Genomic DNA, 16895 nt, shown 5'->3' with positions numbered 1-16895 from the left:
TTCGTCGATCTACCTGTTCTGCTCCCCACTCTGTCTCTGGTGAAGCCTCTCACTGCCCCTGCACCTCTGGCCTGTACCCCAGTTCTGTATGTATAAATAAATAAATCTTTAAAAAAAATAAATAAAAAAAAAATAAATGTATCAGAAGAACATTTAGTAAAGAACCACTAACATTAAATATATGAGAATTTTCTGCTACAAGTACCTCATAGAATAAACAACTTAAATTGGTTTTGTTTTCACAGTACTCAAGAGATAAGACCATTGAATTTAGGTTCATTTAGGCCATTACCCTTATTTTAGTACAGAAGACTGAGGTCCACAAGGGGGAAGTGACCCAGCTGTGGATACTCATTAGTAATGGTCAAAGTAGTATTAGAAAACCAGACAAGCCAGCAAGGACACCAGCACTCTTTACTAAAGACCACACTACCACAGCAGATTTCCTCTCTAACCTAACACCATAGTAGTTTCAAAACTGCAGCCAGTATTATAGGTTGTTTTATTACTCTGACTTAACTAATGAAGCCCAAAGGAAACTCTTTCGTTGTCTTTTGGCTCCATGCAGCTAGTTGCTATTTGACTCTGCCAATTATACTTGGCAGCAAGAGAGGGGAATGGCACTGATGTGATGTCTTGGGTAGAATTTGCTGGTATGTCATCATAGGAGTAGCAGAAATCAGGAAGTTCTGCTTCTGTGTGGACCTCTTCTGTGTGGACCTCTTCAATGAAGGTATGATCCGTAGAGGCTTCATCACCTTCAATCCTGTTCTGTCGGTTTTCACAGATTATGATCACCTAAATTCCACATAGACTTAAATATGCACTTCATTAAGCTATGAGTACCATAAATCTCAGGGACCCTAGGGGTCATCTCTATCCAAATACCCCTAGAAATTCCCTCCCCAGCAGCCAGCAGACCTCTGCCAGCCTCCTCCCACCAAAAGTGAATAGTAGCTCCAAATGACCACAAAACCCAACTTCATCAAGTATTAGAAAATTTTCGTGTCCAACCTGAATTTATGTCTCTGTTTAGTCCTTGTTTTTCTGCCCATTGGAGTTAATCAACAAATACTTAAAAATTTTCAGTTATGTGAAGGGGGTCTATTCAGTACTTCCCCCCCCCATACTCTGGGCATTTGCATCTTTAAATATTTACCTTAAAAAATGTTTTGGCCCTAGGATTTTCCAGTGCATTCTTCCTAGTTTATTAAAAATAAAAAGCTCCCTCCACATTCCCAAAAGATCTTCTAGCATGCAGCGTCTCAAACTGAACACACTGCTCAAGGATTCACCAAGGTGGAATAAGACATGTCTGCCACTAAGCCCATTATATTATATCATCATTAGAGGCCACCAATCAAGATCCCATTAGCTGGTTTTTGATGACTTACTCATCCTGCCAACCAGTACTGAATATATAAATAGCTAAAATCTCCAAGTCACACAGTTCCACGCTCCTTGTGTGTGTCTTGTTGTGTCAGTACGAGACATCACACAGTCAGTCTCATAAGAGTGTAAAGGTCTACTCTTAAGTCCTCATCAGTCTCATAATCTGCCAGGTCTGTTGGCAGATTTGGTGGGTGCCATTGTTGATCTACATTCAAGTCAAAAAGAAAACCTTGATAGGGGTGCTTGGGAGGGGGGGTGGGCAGAGACATAAGCAAAAAGCCAAGGCTTAGTGCTATAGATAGATCCTCTCTACTGGCGTTGTCCGTCCCCCTCATTAGGTTATTCTTTCATCCAGTTATATCTGCCTAGTCTTTCCTTGTGCAGCCCACTTTTTCTCATTCTGTCCATAGTGCTGTCCTAAGACATTAGGCAGGCAACATCCCATAAATGTGGAAAGGGGTTGTCCAGAAAGACTTGCTCTTGGTGAAACCAAACTGAGTTTTAGTGATCAGCATCTCTAGGTCGGAAAAGTCTATTTTTTTTGTTTTAAGATTTTATTTTATTTTGTACGTACAGAACTGGGGTACAGGCCAGAGGTTCAGGGGCGGTGAGAGGCTTCACCAGAGACAGAGTGGGGAGCAGAACAGGCAGATGGACGAAGTACATTGCTGAGGGGAGCAGTGGGAGGGTCAGGAGAGGTCTGCCACGCCATGTGGTCACCTCCGGGGTAGGCGGGGATCGAACTCATGCGATAGTGGCTTTAGCTTCTCAGTGCAGTGCTTTAACCCGCTGCGCCACCAGGGAGGGCCGTAAAAAGCCTATTAATAGAATTTCACCCAAGATCTTAGTCATCAGCATCATCTTCCTCTAGCTACTTTTTTGGGTATTTTCTTTCCTAAGTATATTTAGTTATCTCAGGCATTCTACCATCTCTCCTAATCTCAACAATTATCAAATACTTAGGAGAGCAGGTTACCAAACCCATTATCATATTTTACTTTAAGAAAATTTGAAAGGAAAATAAAAGAGATGTAAAAACTTGAAGAAACTATTTTATTTCAACTTTTCTCCAGTTTATTGAGATTTTATTGACATCTAGCATTGGTATGCTTACGTTGCACATACAAGGTAATGATTTGATACATGCACATATTATGAAATCATTACCACAGTAAGGCTAGTTAACACCTCCACTACCTTTTCTGTATGGCTATCTGTAAGGCCTACTTTTTTTATAAAAAAGATTTATTTATTTGTGCATAAAGAACTGGGGTACATGCCAGAAGTGCAGGGGCGGTGAGAGGATTCACCAGAGACAGAGTGGGGAGCAGAACAGGCAGATCAAGAAAAGTACACTGCTGAGGGGAGCAGCAGGCGATTCAGGAGAGGTCTGCCACGCCATGTGGGTCACCTCCAGGGCGGGGATCCAACTTGTGCTGAAGTGGCTTAGCTTCTTATGGCTGCATTTACCTGCTGCGCCACCAGGGAGAGCCTAGACCTACTTTTTTGACAATTTTTAAGACTAGTATCTCATAATTAACAGCTTTATTAACATAATTGTTAATTATTGTCACCATGTTGTACTATGTTATAACTAGAGGTTTTACGCCTTGACCAGCATTTCCCCATCCCCCCCCAAATCACACACACACACACACACACACACACACACACACACACAGCCACCCTCCAGCCCCTGCCGACCACCATTCTGCTCTCTTACTCCATAGTGGTTGGTTTTTTAGATTTCACATAGAAGTATGAGCGTACAGAATTTGTCTTTCTCTGTCTGACTTTAATTCTCTTAAACGTGGATTAGTTGCAATAGCTTTGGAACCCTGGAACACATTTATTTGATATTTTTGCATCAATTTAAACAGAAGTCAAGAGGTTTTGAACACACTGATATCAGTGACATCCATTTTATTCCATTAACAAACCTGGGACAGGTGGTTAGGTCTCCATGCATGCCCAGATCCCACAGTGGAGGGCTCAACTTAGCGTATCCCCTCCCCACCAGTACCTATTGTAATCAAATCCAGGCCCTGTAGCCTCCAAGCAAAGCAGACAGTCTGCCTTCAGCCATTGAACCCAAAGAACTGTTAAATGTGACAATTAAAAGGGCTAGGAAGGGCTAATTTTCATGAAGTGTAAATTTTAAAAAAAAAGGACTTGACTACTTTTAAATTATAAATATCTTTTTAAAATAGACCCTGTGATTTCATCAAGTCTTCTTCTTGAATAACAGAGGGACAGCATGTAACACTTAATAGCCAATATAGTGTGATTTTTTTTCTTTTATTGAAATTTTACTGGGGACAAGAGTACAGTAGTAAACTGCCCATAGTGTAGAACTCTTGTGTTTATAGAAAAATATTATCCTTGCCTTCTCCAGAAAACAATTTTGTTTTTTGGTTTTTGTTTTTTGTTTTGGAGTGGGGTGAACTAGCACAATAGCTAGATGTCAGACAGTGTACACGGGTGACTACACACCCCTTCCATATCTGCCATGCCTCAGGTGTTTGAAAAGGTTACATTAATGTGCAGAGAAAGTCTCTGCTCCTATAGGCCTTTGACCTTGGGCAGTGGTAACTAGAACTGGGCCTGACTACAACGCAAAGTGCAAGTATTAAGTGACCCAAGAAATGATTCAGAGAAGGATGAATCTATGCAGCCTCAGCTCAGGGGGTACATAGGAAGAGCTTTCTTTAGAAGGTGCCTTTGACTTTACAATTGGATCTGTGAAGGTTTTTAACAGCTGGAGACTGGCTGAAGGGCATTTCAGAGAAACAGAATGAGCCTGATTGTTTTTAAAATCACATGAAAGTAAAGACTTCTATGTGCCCAAATGGAAGTAGGAAGTCTGGTGATGGGGTCTTGGTGCTCAGGCCGGGCGGGGAAGCCCCTCCTCCTGCACACAGCCACAGCCAGCAGTTGGCTCACATACTTCACATGAGAGTCCACAGGAAGAGCGAGTTTTCATGTATATTTTTTACATCCAAATTAAATTAACTCATGGAATTTTCCACCCTTAGGAATTAAAGTAGCAGCTCATGAAGTAATTCAGTTATGTCATTCATACCAAAACAGAAAATACTGGAGCAACTTGGCACTGTTTAAAAGCCAAGATTAGACCTTGGCCATTTTCTGTTTTTTAAAAATCTGTGGCCATTGTGTTATTTTAACTTTTACTGAGGCTGTAAATTTTTAAAATCAAAAGTATCTTAATTGCTCAGAAAACAGAAGTGTAACATGGGTTCAAAATAAGAAGAGGGTTTAGGCAAAGCAACTTTAGGAGTGAAAACCTAAAATAAAAAAAGCTTTAACATTGCATTTCTGAAATGTGAGGATTCTACCTAATTGGTTGACATTCACAGTGTGCATAATTATAGCTTCCTCTATATCCATAAATCATCCTAAGAACTATAAAGTTGAATTCAACCAAGAGATCTGTCCAGTATTTGTTAAATGGCATCTTGGCCAAGCACTGTCCCGTTCTACAGCCCAGCCGCATTCATATTAAAGCATTCCATTGGGCAAATTGTCAAAAACCATGGTGTTGAGTTTCACATTTTAACTCCGTATTTGCCTTCTCCCCGCCTTGGGCACAGACGGGTCTCGATTGGAGCTGAAAGTGTGTGAAAGTTATTGGAAAATGGTAGTCTCTGGGTAATGTTTCTGTAAGCTGCCCAAATTGCACCCCCCCTCGTCACCCCTTCCCCCATAGTCTAGATGGGAAACAGCTGGGTTTTGTTTAAAAAGCTGTTTTGTGAAATGTCTGAATCTTGAGGTGTAGAACTGAGGTCACCAGTAAAGCAGGTGCTCAGGAACAAGTGAGAAAGTCTCCGGGGGCCTCCGGCTTGTAATCTTCTGCAGGGCACTTCCTATTAGAGGAAAGTTTGCTCCTTCACTTAGGCCAAAAACAGAGAGAAGTAAGTAATCGCATTAGCAATGCTGATAGAAATGGAGTATCTTTGAACTAGAGTGAATACTTAGTGGACAGAAACCATAATGGTCATTTCCCTCTCAGGGCTTCTAATACCAAGGTGCAAGGCTTTGGCTTCCTTCAGATACTATAAGGGCTTGAATTTCCTCTTTAAACACACCCACAATAGAAGAGCTACAACGTCAAGTGAATAGTACCGTAACCAAGTGTGTCCAAGTTTATGGATGCAATCTAAGGAAAAGGGAGGAAAAAAAACCTGAATTAGCAAGACCAAGACTGCAGCAGATTTGAAAAAAAGCAAAGCAAGGAACATGTGGAATCGCTAAAGCCCAGTGCACGTCAGATATCCACCAGCCTGAAGATGAAAGGAAGCAAGCCTCCTCCCCTGGGGGCTGGGGGTTATTAGCAGCTGTTTATCCAGTCGGGAATAGAGATTAACATTGTAATTTTTTTTTTAAGAACCAGAAGAAAATTTGTTTGGGAAGTTGGCTCTTCATATCAAGTCACTGTGCATTGCCAAAAAAAACTTCCTTTCTCAGAACTCATGTACTAGAGTTGAGCAATGTTACGATTCTCTGAGAAATTCTGGATTACCAAAAAGTCTATCTCCACTAAATAGAACAGAAAAGAAAAGAGAGATGGATGCACCTTTGCCATTGATACATCCCCTTGTGTTTGCTACGGCGTAAAGGCAACGGTTCCATTATGTGTTCTCCAACTGATTCAAAATGGGGCTCCTTCTCCCTGCTACTCACCTTTCCCCACTTCCACCAGGATTAATTTTTGCCATTCTGAGGCATTCATAAATGGATTTCACACATGCCTACTGCTTGTAAAATGTTTTGCCATGACATATTGGGCAAGTTGCTTAGTACTCTATGGAGCTTTATTCGCAAAAAAAAAAAAAAAAAAAAAATTGTGGGTATTGGTATTTTTCCCTGATTTAATGCTACTCTTAATGTCATTTTTTTATTATTAAATCCTTTCTTTTGCTTTTGATCTTATTTATAGCAGAGCCACTAGTCATATGGAAACTATTATTGTATAACTGGGAGATGAAAGACTTCATTGCAGTTAAATAAGAGTGAATCATTTGGGCCAATAATACACACATACAGTGAGGACCGCTTGTTCCTAAAATGCCCTGTGTTCACTTTGTAGTAAAGCCATTGAGATATATAAAAGACTTTTAAAATCTGCATTCGGTCTAAAGTATGTAGTCTTAACAGTACGTAAACATGTTTCTATGCAGTCCTGAGCTGCTTCTTCGTGTGTGTGTACATATACAGTATACACACTAAGTAATGCTACCTTGATGTAAAAATAGTAACTCTCAACTTAAATTTGAAATGTTATTTAAAGAGTGTTGTCAAATGGCAGTCCAAAATGTATTCAAATAATCAAAATTCTACCCATCATTTGAGACCACTCTCAAATGCCAGTACCTTCTTAAAGGAGTGCCTCATTTCTCCACTCAGTATGCTTTCACCCATGCTTTAAAACTACATGATTATGTGCTCCTTTATCTTATTTTACCTTACATACTAATTATTTTAAGCTACCACTAAGATATAAGATCCTATAAAGGAACAAACATGTCTATTACTTTTCTTAAAAATGCCTAAGTAGTAGTGCCTTGTTTAATACACACTCAAAAGGCATTTGTTGAATTAAATGAAGTGTTTATTAGTTGATGAAATACATGAAGTGTTTATTTGACAGCCTCAGAAGGTTGCAGATTTCAGAAATAGTCGCACAGATACATGCCATTTGTGTCCTTGTTTACTACTAAGGCGACATCAAGTTGCATTTTGTAATATTACAGCCCTTTACAGAAGGTTAAGATAGTGAATTGAAAGAATAGAAGGGCCCTATGATATCCAGGTGAAAGATGCATGGATCTAAGATATTGATCTTAAACATGATCCATAGAAGAAGGAAAGCTATGCAAGAACCTTCATATGCTTGGGACCAAGTGAAAAAAAAATGCAACATTTCAAAAGGTGCCATTAGAAAGTGATCAAGTGATGGGAAAGAAATACGGCATTTGCTTGGGCTACCTTCTTTACACTTTCACTTCCTTTTGAGAGGTTTTACAATAAGCTCATGTTACTTGAATAATAAGAAAAACATTAGAAAAAATAAATAAAGGTCAGTTAAGTCAGGCTAAAATAAATCCCTAGTGAGAGACCTCCTAGGCTTGCCATGGAGTCCTCTCTGTGAAGTCAGCCACATGATGGTGTGCTCACATGAGTGTGCTTACCATAACTTCTGGGATCCAGAATCTCAACTACACAACATGTGTCTATTTGTCTTTCCCTAAGAGTAGAAGCTGTTCGCACGCAATTGCAGAATTTCACCACACTCTGTGCTAGATGGGCTTCTTTCACTAGGCACGGGTTAATTTAAATTTCTTACAGGTGTTTATTAATCTACCTGGGACCAAAAAGGCATAGAATGGACTCTGGTAACTACATGCTGAGACCCCGCCTGATGGGCCCCATCCAGATATGGTTTCCACTGTAAGAAAATGAGGTAGAGAATTGGGGGCAGAGGGTGGAGATACAGTGGAGAGAAATGAGGCCGGTTTAATAGATGGAACATATGAGTTAAGGGGAAAAAATGAAAAAGATGAACTGAAATCTGATAACAGGTATTTGCATCTCTCTAACTAGATCACAGAATCATTCATTTTAGCCATTTTGGTGGACATCACGTGAGTTTCAGCCTTGCCAATCACATGACAAGTCAGTACTGCAAGAGTAAGGTTATTTAGATCATATTTAAATCCTCAGAAAATTATTTTTATGATCTGTAGTGTAAGCACTGAATACATCTTGAAAAATTGCTCAATAAAGAGTTACTTCAAATTTCAGTCAAAATATAACTGAAGTTGTGAGATTTCTGGGGGAAAAAATGGATTTCTCAAGTCAGTTACAAATTGTTCTTGCAGTAAATAGTCTAAGAAACAAAATCCAAACAAAAGTATTGACCCCAGCTCTGACTTTAATGAACAGTCCTTTAAATGCTTAATCATATGAATTTAAAAAACTAATAGTCTATTTTTTTTTTAACTGAAGAATTAGGATTGTCTATTTGTGGTGGAAAATGATATCAGATGTTAGGTCTTTGCTAGAAGTAGATCTTGTTTTCTGTGGACTCTCCCTGCCTGGGGTTTTGTTCCTCAGATTATCTGTCTACTACCATTTCTTGAACTTCCGGTTTCCCATCTGTGAGCTATTAAAGAAGTTTGCATGACCACTTCCCACCTCTGTAAAAGATGCACTTTGGAGTAGCTAGTATTTTGCAGATTTGAGAAATTAAGTTTGCTCTTCTAATGTGACAGAGATCTGGCGAGATAATTGAAACAAATCTAGCACTCTGCAACTGTCATGTATAATTGATATTTCATGGGGAGATTAAGGTTTAGACACCAAAACTCTTTTTGGTGTCAGTGGGTGTCTAATTACACTAAAAGCCCATCAACTTTTCTTTTGTGTTTATGGCAAAACAAGAAGAGAAAGAGAAGGGAGAAAAATAAAAGTGACTAGGAGTTTTTTTTCTATGTCCCATTTCCTTGCCATTCTTTTGCGTTTTAAAAAAAAACACCTATGTCAGAAGAAAAATGTTGACCCAAATGCCATTAACAACAGACTTTCACCTTGTTATACCAAAATGTTTATAATAGCATTTGGTTTCATATCACTATTGTTTGTTTTAGAAATTTATGACAATTTTTCTGAAGTTCTCACTCTGCGCTGTTAGAATAATTATGGTAGGAGAGAAGGAACTGAGGTCTGAATAAGCCTATTTTGAAGCAGTTATCTCTGGAGATAACATTAACAAGGATTGAATAACTGCCAAATGAAATTTAATACATTTTCCCATCCATGAAATAGGCCTCTTAAATACAACAGAATAATTACTTTCATAATACTCCCTGGAAACAAAGAGAGCAAAAACACTGAATGTCTTTTTTTGTTTGTGATGTTTGTTGATAGCTTGAGAATCAGGATCAGGATATTTACCAGGATGCTCTGCGCATCCCCACATAAAAACAGCCTTGGCAACAGCCCCCTAATTGGAAGCTGCATATCTTTTAAATCTGTTTATGTTGGAGGACTTGTAGCAAATATTAAATTTGGTAATTTAGTTAGACATGTTGGCTGTGGCCTTAGTTGGTGGACTATGTGGCATTTTCCCCTATGATGAAGAAAATGAAAATCATTTTTATATCTGCAGATGGATATGTAAACACATAGGTACGTGTATAAACACACACATACTGTTAAAACCAAAACTCCAGAAAGTAGTAACCCTGCTCTTCATCTTTCATAACATATGTATGTGTATACATATATGTATAATTAGCAATATAAATGTATATCCTAATTATTTGAGATTTTTAGAGGTTTTTGAGTTCCAAATCTCCTGCAGTTCTCTGACTAGACTTTGCCTAAGTCACTGAGCCATTTCAGCTTTGCCTTTTATCTCTGCAAAATGAAGAGTTTGGCCTGACTGGTCTCCCAGTCTCTCGAAGCCCTTAACATCTGCATACTGTAATTGAAAAACACTTCTACTAGATGAGTCCTGTCCTCACAAAGTGGAAACTGTGTGATACCTGTGCGATTCTGGAGAAGTGGTACACACCTGAAGGTATTTCATTCCTACCAGTGATGAGTTCACACGGGAGAATCAGATAGCTGTGTTGGAATTTGGCTATCCTTTGACCCAAGATGCAATTTTACTAGGTACTTGCATAGGAGATACCCTGAAGGAAGAGTCCAGACTGTAGTCCTGAGTGGGAACAGAAGCCAGAGATAAGCTGAGATACCGCAGAAAGAAGAGGGAGGCTGGAATGGCCCTTGAGAGACAAGGAGTGAATTTAAGCCACAGAAATCTTGATGATAGCTTAAATGTGTCTCTAGTCCTTACTATTAGAATTGCTGCTCCAAAAAAATAATTAAATAAAAGTGTTGCTCCAAATTGATCCATGCACAAAAATCCCACAAAGGGTCATGATAACGTCCACCAGGGCCAAAATCACATCTAAGTTAAGCACCAGCCACCTGTCCCAAGCACCCTGTAATGTGACAAGTATGGACTATATTAGTCAATATTTGTTGGATTAGTCAGTGTACACTGATCAGTCAACTAACAATTACTGAATAGTTTTAGATATTTAGTCTCATTTTATTGTTAGCATAAATACATCTAAAACTACACAGTATGTGATAATAAAAAGCCTATACTTGAAGATCCAAAAAAGTTTACAATCAATACTCATAAAATAACTTTTCACCGATTGGCTTGTAACTATATCATTGTTTATCTCGATAAAAAGGTTATCAAAGTAGGACTTAACTGAAGTATGGATTTTCTAAAAATAATAGGAATCTATTTGTACCTTGCAAGAATCTGCTTTTTCCTAATTACAGTGTTCTATATTGATTACGTAGGAAGTGAACAAATTCAGCCCTTTGTCGGAATAAATGGCAGTGTCGGTCCCTGACCCGGTGGGGATGTGTGCTGACTGTTCACTGTCTTTCTCTCCTTGTCTCTTATGTGACCAGAAATCATGTTTCTGAAAGAGAAGTAATTAGGGTTAGAACAGGCTGTCTGTGGCTGAAGAAGTAAGTAAAGCAAAGCTAATTTTTCAAATTGGAATACTGTTTCACAGCCACAGACTATGGAATTGATCCCACAGCGGCAAGCTCATCACCGCTGGATCTGGACGTCATCGACCACTCCTTTGACACAGAATAGACACTGTTTACAAGAGAAGCTTTACAGCTCCCAGGGTCACTTTGTCCCCCGCTTCCTCTAAGGACAATAATTGATAGATTGTTTGAGATCACCTGAAATAATCTATAGAAAGTAAAGTAAAATGTGCCTAAAATCCAAGTAAAAATAAGTTGCAACTATATCTTCAAATATTTAATGTCGTTTACGATTTTACTGTGACTGTACAGGGGAATGATTTAAAATAAAATGGATGTGAACAATGAGACAAAAAGTGTGAAGATGATAAATGGAGAAGGTTATTTGGGAGCTGAGGGGTCTTGAACAATGCAGACATTTATTTTCATGCAGTATGTGGGTATTTTCAGTTAGAGCACATACAAATATCTGTAATTAATGTGTACCAGTTGGTTTGCTTATTACTATTCCTTGCAGTGAACCTGGGATTTTTTCTCTGCCACTTACAGTGTTATTTACTCCATTTTGAATTTGTGTAACTTCCTCATGGTAACGTAGCTAACAAGAAGCCAGTTATAGTTAAAAATCTAGATTTGTTGGCAGTCGTTGGTATATTCTTTTAACTCATGCTGTTTTTTGTAAGAGTTGAGGCAAAGTAAAAACAGGTAAAAGGATGTGGGTAACAGCTATATGTGATCTGGAGGAGGAAAAGGATATTTCAGGATTAATGCTAAATATGTTTAGAAGAAACCAAAATATTAATCTTAAATTACATTGCAAATGCCTATAAAGAAGGCTTGCAAAGTTTAATGGAATGATTCTAAAGTATCATTACTCTCTGCTATAATCAAATCTGGGTTACCTTCAGTGATTACAACTTAGAATCATCCTTTGTGGAAATTCAAGAAATTAAATCAATTGGGAATACCAATAAATATTCAATAAATATGAATCAACACAAAGGTAATTATTTAGGTTAGTATTGATTGACAGACTTAGAGTTACCACTTGATCAAGACCTGTAAAATTCATGCTTGCTAGTTAACATCTTAGATTGAAAGGATAATCATCAATTGAATCAATCTTTTAAATGCAGTTATAAAAATGGCAAATCAAAGCTGAATGGAAAAGCATTATCACTCTTTAGTTCAAAAGGAAAATAAAAATATGTGCAGAGTGAGGGAGCAATGGTTGGAGGAACTGAGTGTGCATGGCTGCTGTAAGAGAAGAGACTGCAGTTGCAGATGAAAGAGAGAAGTGGCATGGCACTGGGGTAAATATGTGGAAAGAATTTGCATTTACTCCATGGAATTCCAGAAGTTGGAACTAAAGTTGGTGGGTGGAATCTACAAGAAAGCCCAACGCATGGTGAATGGGATGGGTTGCTTCCGCAGATAATCAAGGTCCCAGTACATTCAAGGAACGCACACAGAGGCTTAATAACCACCATTCAGAATGTTCTGGAAAGGGACACAGACACACAGGTGGCAGATAGCTTTGGACCCCTCAAATCTCTCAGTCACAGGGTCCATTTATACTTCCTGAGTATAAATTCACAACTGTTTAAATCCTTTACTGTTCTTAGTCTATTTTGAATATGAATAATTACTATGATTTATATACTCTCTTGCCGGAATTATTTTCTACTGTGTTGTTATGAAATATAGAAAGGTGACGCTTTATCTCATGCTGCTTTAGATGGCATGTGCTTTATTCAGTTCTGTAACTTGATTATTATTGATTGAGATTCTTATTGCATTCTTTAGAAATTCTCTGAAAACATTTGATAGCAAAAGAGTAAAGAAATGGACTTTGCCATCTTATATTTTCATTGGGAAAATAAAATGTCTTGATTCATTGCATAAATTCACACATAACTATTTTTTGCATTAGACCCAGTTGTCCTACATAAACATTCATGAAACAATAGGTTAGGAAGACAACTACTTAGTAAGGAAAGTGAAAAGTCAAGTCACATACCCTCATGGTTTGCAAACACTTGATGGTTTGGCTTTAAAGCCAATGGTACATAAAGTTAGCAAGTGCTGCCTCCGTGCCCTGAGTTCAAAATCTGTGGACCCCAGAGCAGATAGTAATAGTTAATAAAAGCACAGCAGTATTTTTTTTTTTTTTCAACCAAGTCATCATGCTGTACTCTATAATTTTATTCTTGGAAGCATAAAGCGTGTTTACAATATGGTGTCTTTCTAGGATCAGAATAGTGGGGGGAGGGGGGAAATGGAAAAATGTCCAAACATCTTTGCATGGCAATGATGGCATTACTGGTGTGTTTAATAAAACCTTTATTGGTACATTTTCCGGTGTGGTGGCATTGGCAGAAACTGTCCCCCTTTGGATTTGGAACTCAGCAGCTGATGAAATACAGTAAACATTAATTTGGAATGGGCTGCCAGTTTTGGAAAGCCAGGTGACATTTTATTATATTTGTACCGAGCAGGGGCTACATCCCATACTGCTGTAGCTTCCGCTGTCAGAGGCTTAGCTGGCATTATGGAAAAAAAAATGGCAGGCCTGAGAATCTTATCCCCTGAAATGAAAGTCGAATGCCAAATTGAAATTCCTGTAGGATTTCCGATAGCAATGGGGGAATTGAGAAGCCCACAATTAAGCATATGGGCATTAAGATAATTGTCAGATCTGTTGGCGGACATGATAGAAGACAGATGGGTACGAATCAGTGCGCTCCACTGCAGCACCCTGGGAGACAATTTGACGTTTTACCTGCCTGAGCTCCTCTGCCATATTTGTCACTGGATGTACAGCTCGGCATCTTACTGAGTGTTAAGTGTTTTTGCAGGGTACTATAGGTGCATGTGCGGTCCTTCAGCGCCCTCTAGTGAAATGCTTTGGGGAGTATTGTTTCTCAAAGCTAGTCTTCCTTCCTTAGGTCCTGGCTGCCCCCCTCTCCCCCCTCCCCCCCCGAAATAGTGATGGCACCTCTGGTTCGCCCTAAACTCAATGGTTCCTCTCACCCTTGCAGGTGGGGGCCCATCGTGAAGATGGCGTGGCCCTGAGAGGCAGCCATTCGCTTGTGCCAAACCAAGTTCCGGTGCCGCAGCTTCCTGTCCAGTCAGCAACTTCCCCCGATTTGAACCCACCGCAGGACCCTTACAGAGGTAGGTGGGCCAAGAAAGGAGAAGGGCACGCCTGGCCTCATGTAAAGGATAGTAGACCCAGAGTTGATCCCAAGCTTACTTAGTTCCCTCAGGAAGCACTGGCAGAGAACCAAGAATCAAATTTGGTACCAAAACGGTAAGTAAATGGGAAAGTATTTAGAATATAGCCAGCTAATTGTGTTTCTTCAGTAACTGTTTTCCTCGAATATCCTCTGAAATCCTGGTACCATTTCAGCAGGGAATGAGATAACAGACTGATGAGAGGAAATTTTATTTGAGCTATTTCCACATTTTACTCATTCAGGTCCCCTAATATGGTTAGTTGTAGCCTGAAAATGCTATTTCCAAATGAATAGGAAGGAAGGAAATCGTTTTTGTTGTTTTAAGATTGAAGGAAATGTTGGTACATTTAAAATATGGAGCTTGGTCAGGGACGCTTCTCTTGAGCCATCTTCCCTGGGCCACTGGCTGCCGTGGCTTTCCAGTCCCTGGGAGCTGCGCTGTGGCCCCAAGACCTGGGTCCCACCTTCCCTGTGTGATTGTCTGCCCTAGTGATGAGGGAGCACCCCGGCGACCATCTTCTCACTCCCATCACATTTAACATAAGAATGACAACATTCCCACGGAAAGGAGGATTCACGCTGCACCTGCATGTTGTGCAGATCCGAGTGCTGCTGATAATGGCGCTGGTGTGCCACTGTCAGCTGATGAGCGGTCATTTGGTGACCTCTCTTGGAAAGAGTCTTTGTCCTGAGTCAACATTTCTTAAACTTCAAGGTGTGTCAGCATGACCTGAGGACCGAGCCAGAGGCAGATTCTGAGTCAGTAGTTTGGGGCTGCAGGCGCTCCTGACTCCCGAGCGCATGCTGACTAGCAGGCACTAAACAGCCCAGATTACAGGTAAAGGGAAATATGCCACAGACGTGTTCCTACTTTTGAAATAAATTACTACAGTATGACCAGGTTGTAAAAGATACTGTGATCTTGAAAGTTGAGCAGTGATAAAGCCAGCAATTTCTTCAGTGAGCAGCCAACTGCTTTCCATATGCACCATTTAAAAATTGTGATTACTCCTTGAGGATAAGAGAAGCCTAATTTCAGAATATCATTAGGGTATCTATTGAAGTCTTGACTGCACATGTTTAGCAAACTCCCTGGGAATTATATTTTAAGGATATTTTTTCTATTAAATCATCGCATATGGAAGAAACTCAATATAATAGCTGATATTTACTTGGGTTCTTAATCAGAACATTGAGGTGTGTGATTTTCATGATTATGATTTTCATTGCAATTAAGTTGATGTTTTGTAGACAGTGAAATTACCATCTACTCCAAAAGATTGCAAAATAGAATTTAACCTCAGAGCCAATGCAGGGAAAACTTGTTTCCGCAGGTGCATTTTTGAAACTTCACCAAATAGCAGGAGAAAAGTGACAGCAGGATCACAGTTCGGCGCAGAATGGTCTAGCTGGCAGCCCCAGTCTGGGTGTTTGTGTCTCTGCTTGAAGGCTTCAGTGGAAGTGTCACCTGGTTTCACTTTTTCCCCTAGGCATGCCACCAGGACTGCAGGGCCAGAGCGTGTCCTCCGGCAGTTCTGAGATCAAATCTGACGATGAGGGCGATGAGAACCTGCAAGACACGAAATCTTCCGAGGACAAGAAATTAGATGACGACAAGAAGGATATCAAATCAATTACTAGGTCAAGATCTAGGTAACAGTATATAATACTGTCGCTTCATTTAATTCCTTTATTGGACTTTGATGAAGTGAACAGAACAGGAAGAAACTATTCAAGTTTTTTCCTGGCAGGTAAACCTACAGTTGAAAAGAAAATTAAAGGCCTACGCTAGAGATACTAAGCGTATCGTTTAAGATACCTGTACTCTAGTGAGGCCAAAAACGTGCATTTATGAATTGGACCCAATGCTAATTACACATAGTAAAAACAATTTGTAACTGATTCAAGTACAAATGGTTTTTTAAACTATACTTGTTCTACAAATTTGGTCAGAAATGTTCTTTCTAAAATATTTCTAAAAAGAAATCTCAGTCATTGAAACCTCAATTGATATATATGCAACTGTAACTTTTTCTTACCTCAAAAGTGAGAAAATACTGATTTCCCAGCTTCGTTCTAAATATGTTGTGATATATAAGAGCTGTGCCTAAATTACTAATTTTTTTTTCCTCCTACTTCCATCCACAGAAAATACAGATGTGGGGAACTAACCACTGTTTGGGTGTCTTAGATAGCCAGTATTTTTTAAATAGAGCCTGTCCCCCTGAATTTTAGCTCTAGCCTGATAATCAGGTGATTTTTGATATCCCCATTTTTTACCTCAGTTCCCTTGGATTGTTGTTATTTGCAAATTAAATTACATCAAGACTTCACCTCCCCCTTGAAGAGTAATCGTTCACAAGGTTAGGTTTATGCCCTTTATGAGTTAAGAACTGCTACCTTTTCATGTTGCCTCTATCATTCTTGAGATAAATGCTAAAATTATCGATCCCTGCCCCAGCACACAGAATTTCTGACTCTCGACCACACTGATAAGAAACCCCGAGAGGCAGGTCTTTCACATCCTCACCAGCTTCTCTGGTAGTCCATTCAGTTCTTGGTAATTTAACTTGTGGCCATCACTTACCCATATTAATAGACTCTTTGAAGTTTCAGTACAACATTTTAACTTGCTGTGAAGAACCTTCTTATTTTAAA

General features: G+C 39.3%; 1 protein-coding gene across 3 annotated transcripts in view; it reads left to right on the top strand.

Annotated features, from left to right (window-relative positions):
• TCF4 (transcription factor 4) overlaps nucleotides 1-16895 on the top strand; it is a 339912-nt gene that overhangs the window by 319453 nt on the left and 3564 nt on the right. For 2 of the 3 annotated variants that reach the window (XM_004683915.2, XM_004683926.2), the window contains 2 exons: nucleotides 14040-14175; nucleotides 15728-15890. In XM_004683915.2, the coding sequence (XP_004683972.1) occupies nucleotides 14040-14175; nucleotides 15728-15890 (299 nt within the window). The remainder of the gene's footprint in view (nucleotides 1-14039; nucleotides 14176-15727; nucleotides 15891-16895) is intronic. The other variant, XM_004683927.2, reaches the window with a different exon arrangement.

The sequence above is a fragment of the Condylura cristata genome, unplaced genomic scaffold, assembly GCF_000260355.1.
Source record: "Condylura cristata isolate star-nosed mole 26May11 unplaced genomic scaffold, ConCri1.0 scaffold00016, whole genome shotgun sequence".
In the NCBI taxonomy this organism is placed as follows: domain Eukaryota; kingdom Metazoa; phylum Chordata; class Mammalia; order Eulipotyphla; family Talpidae; genus Condylura; species Condylura cristata.
The sequence above is the reverse complement of the archived record's forward strand: the minus strand, read 5'-3'. Positions and strand labels throughout refer to the sequence as shown.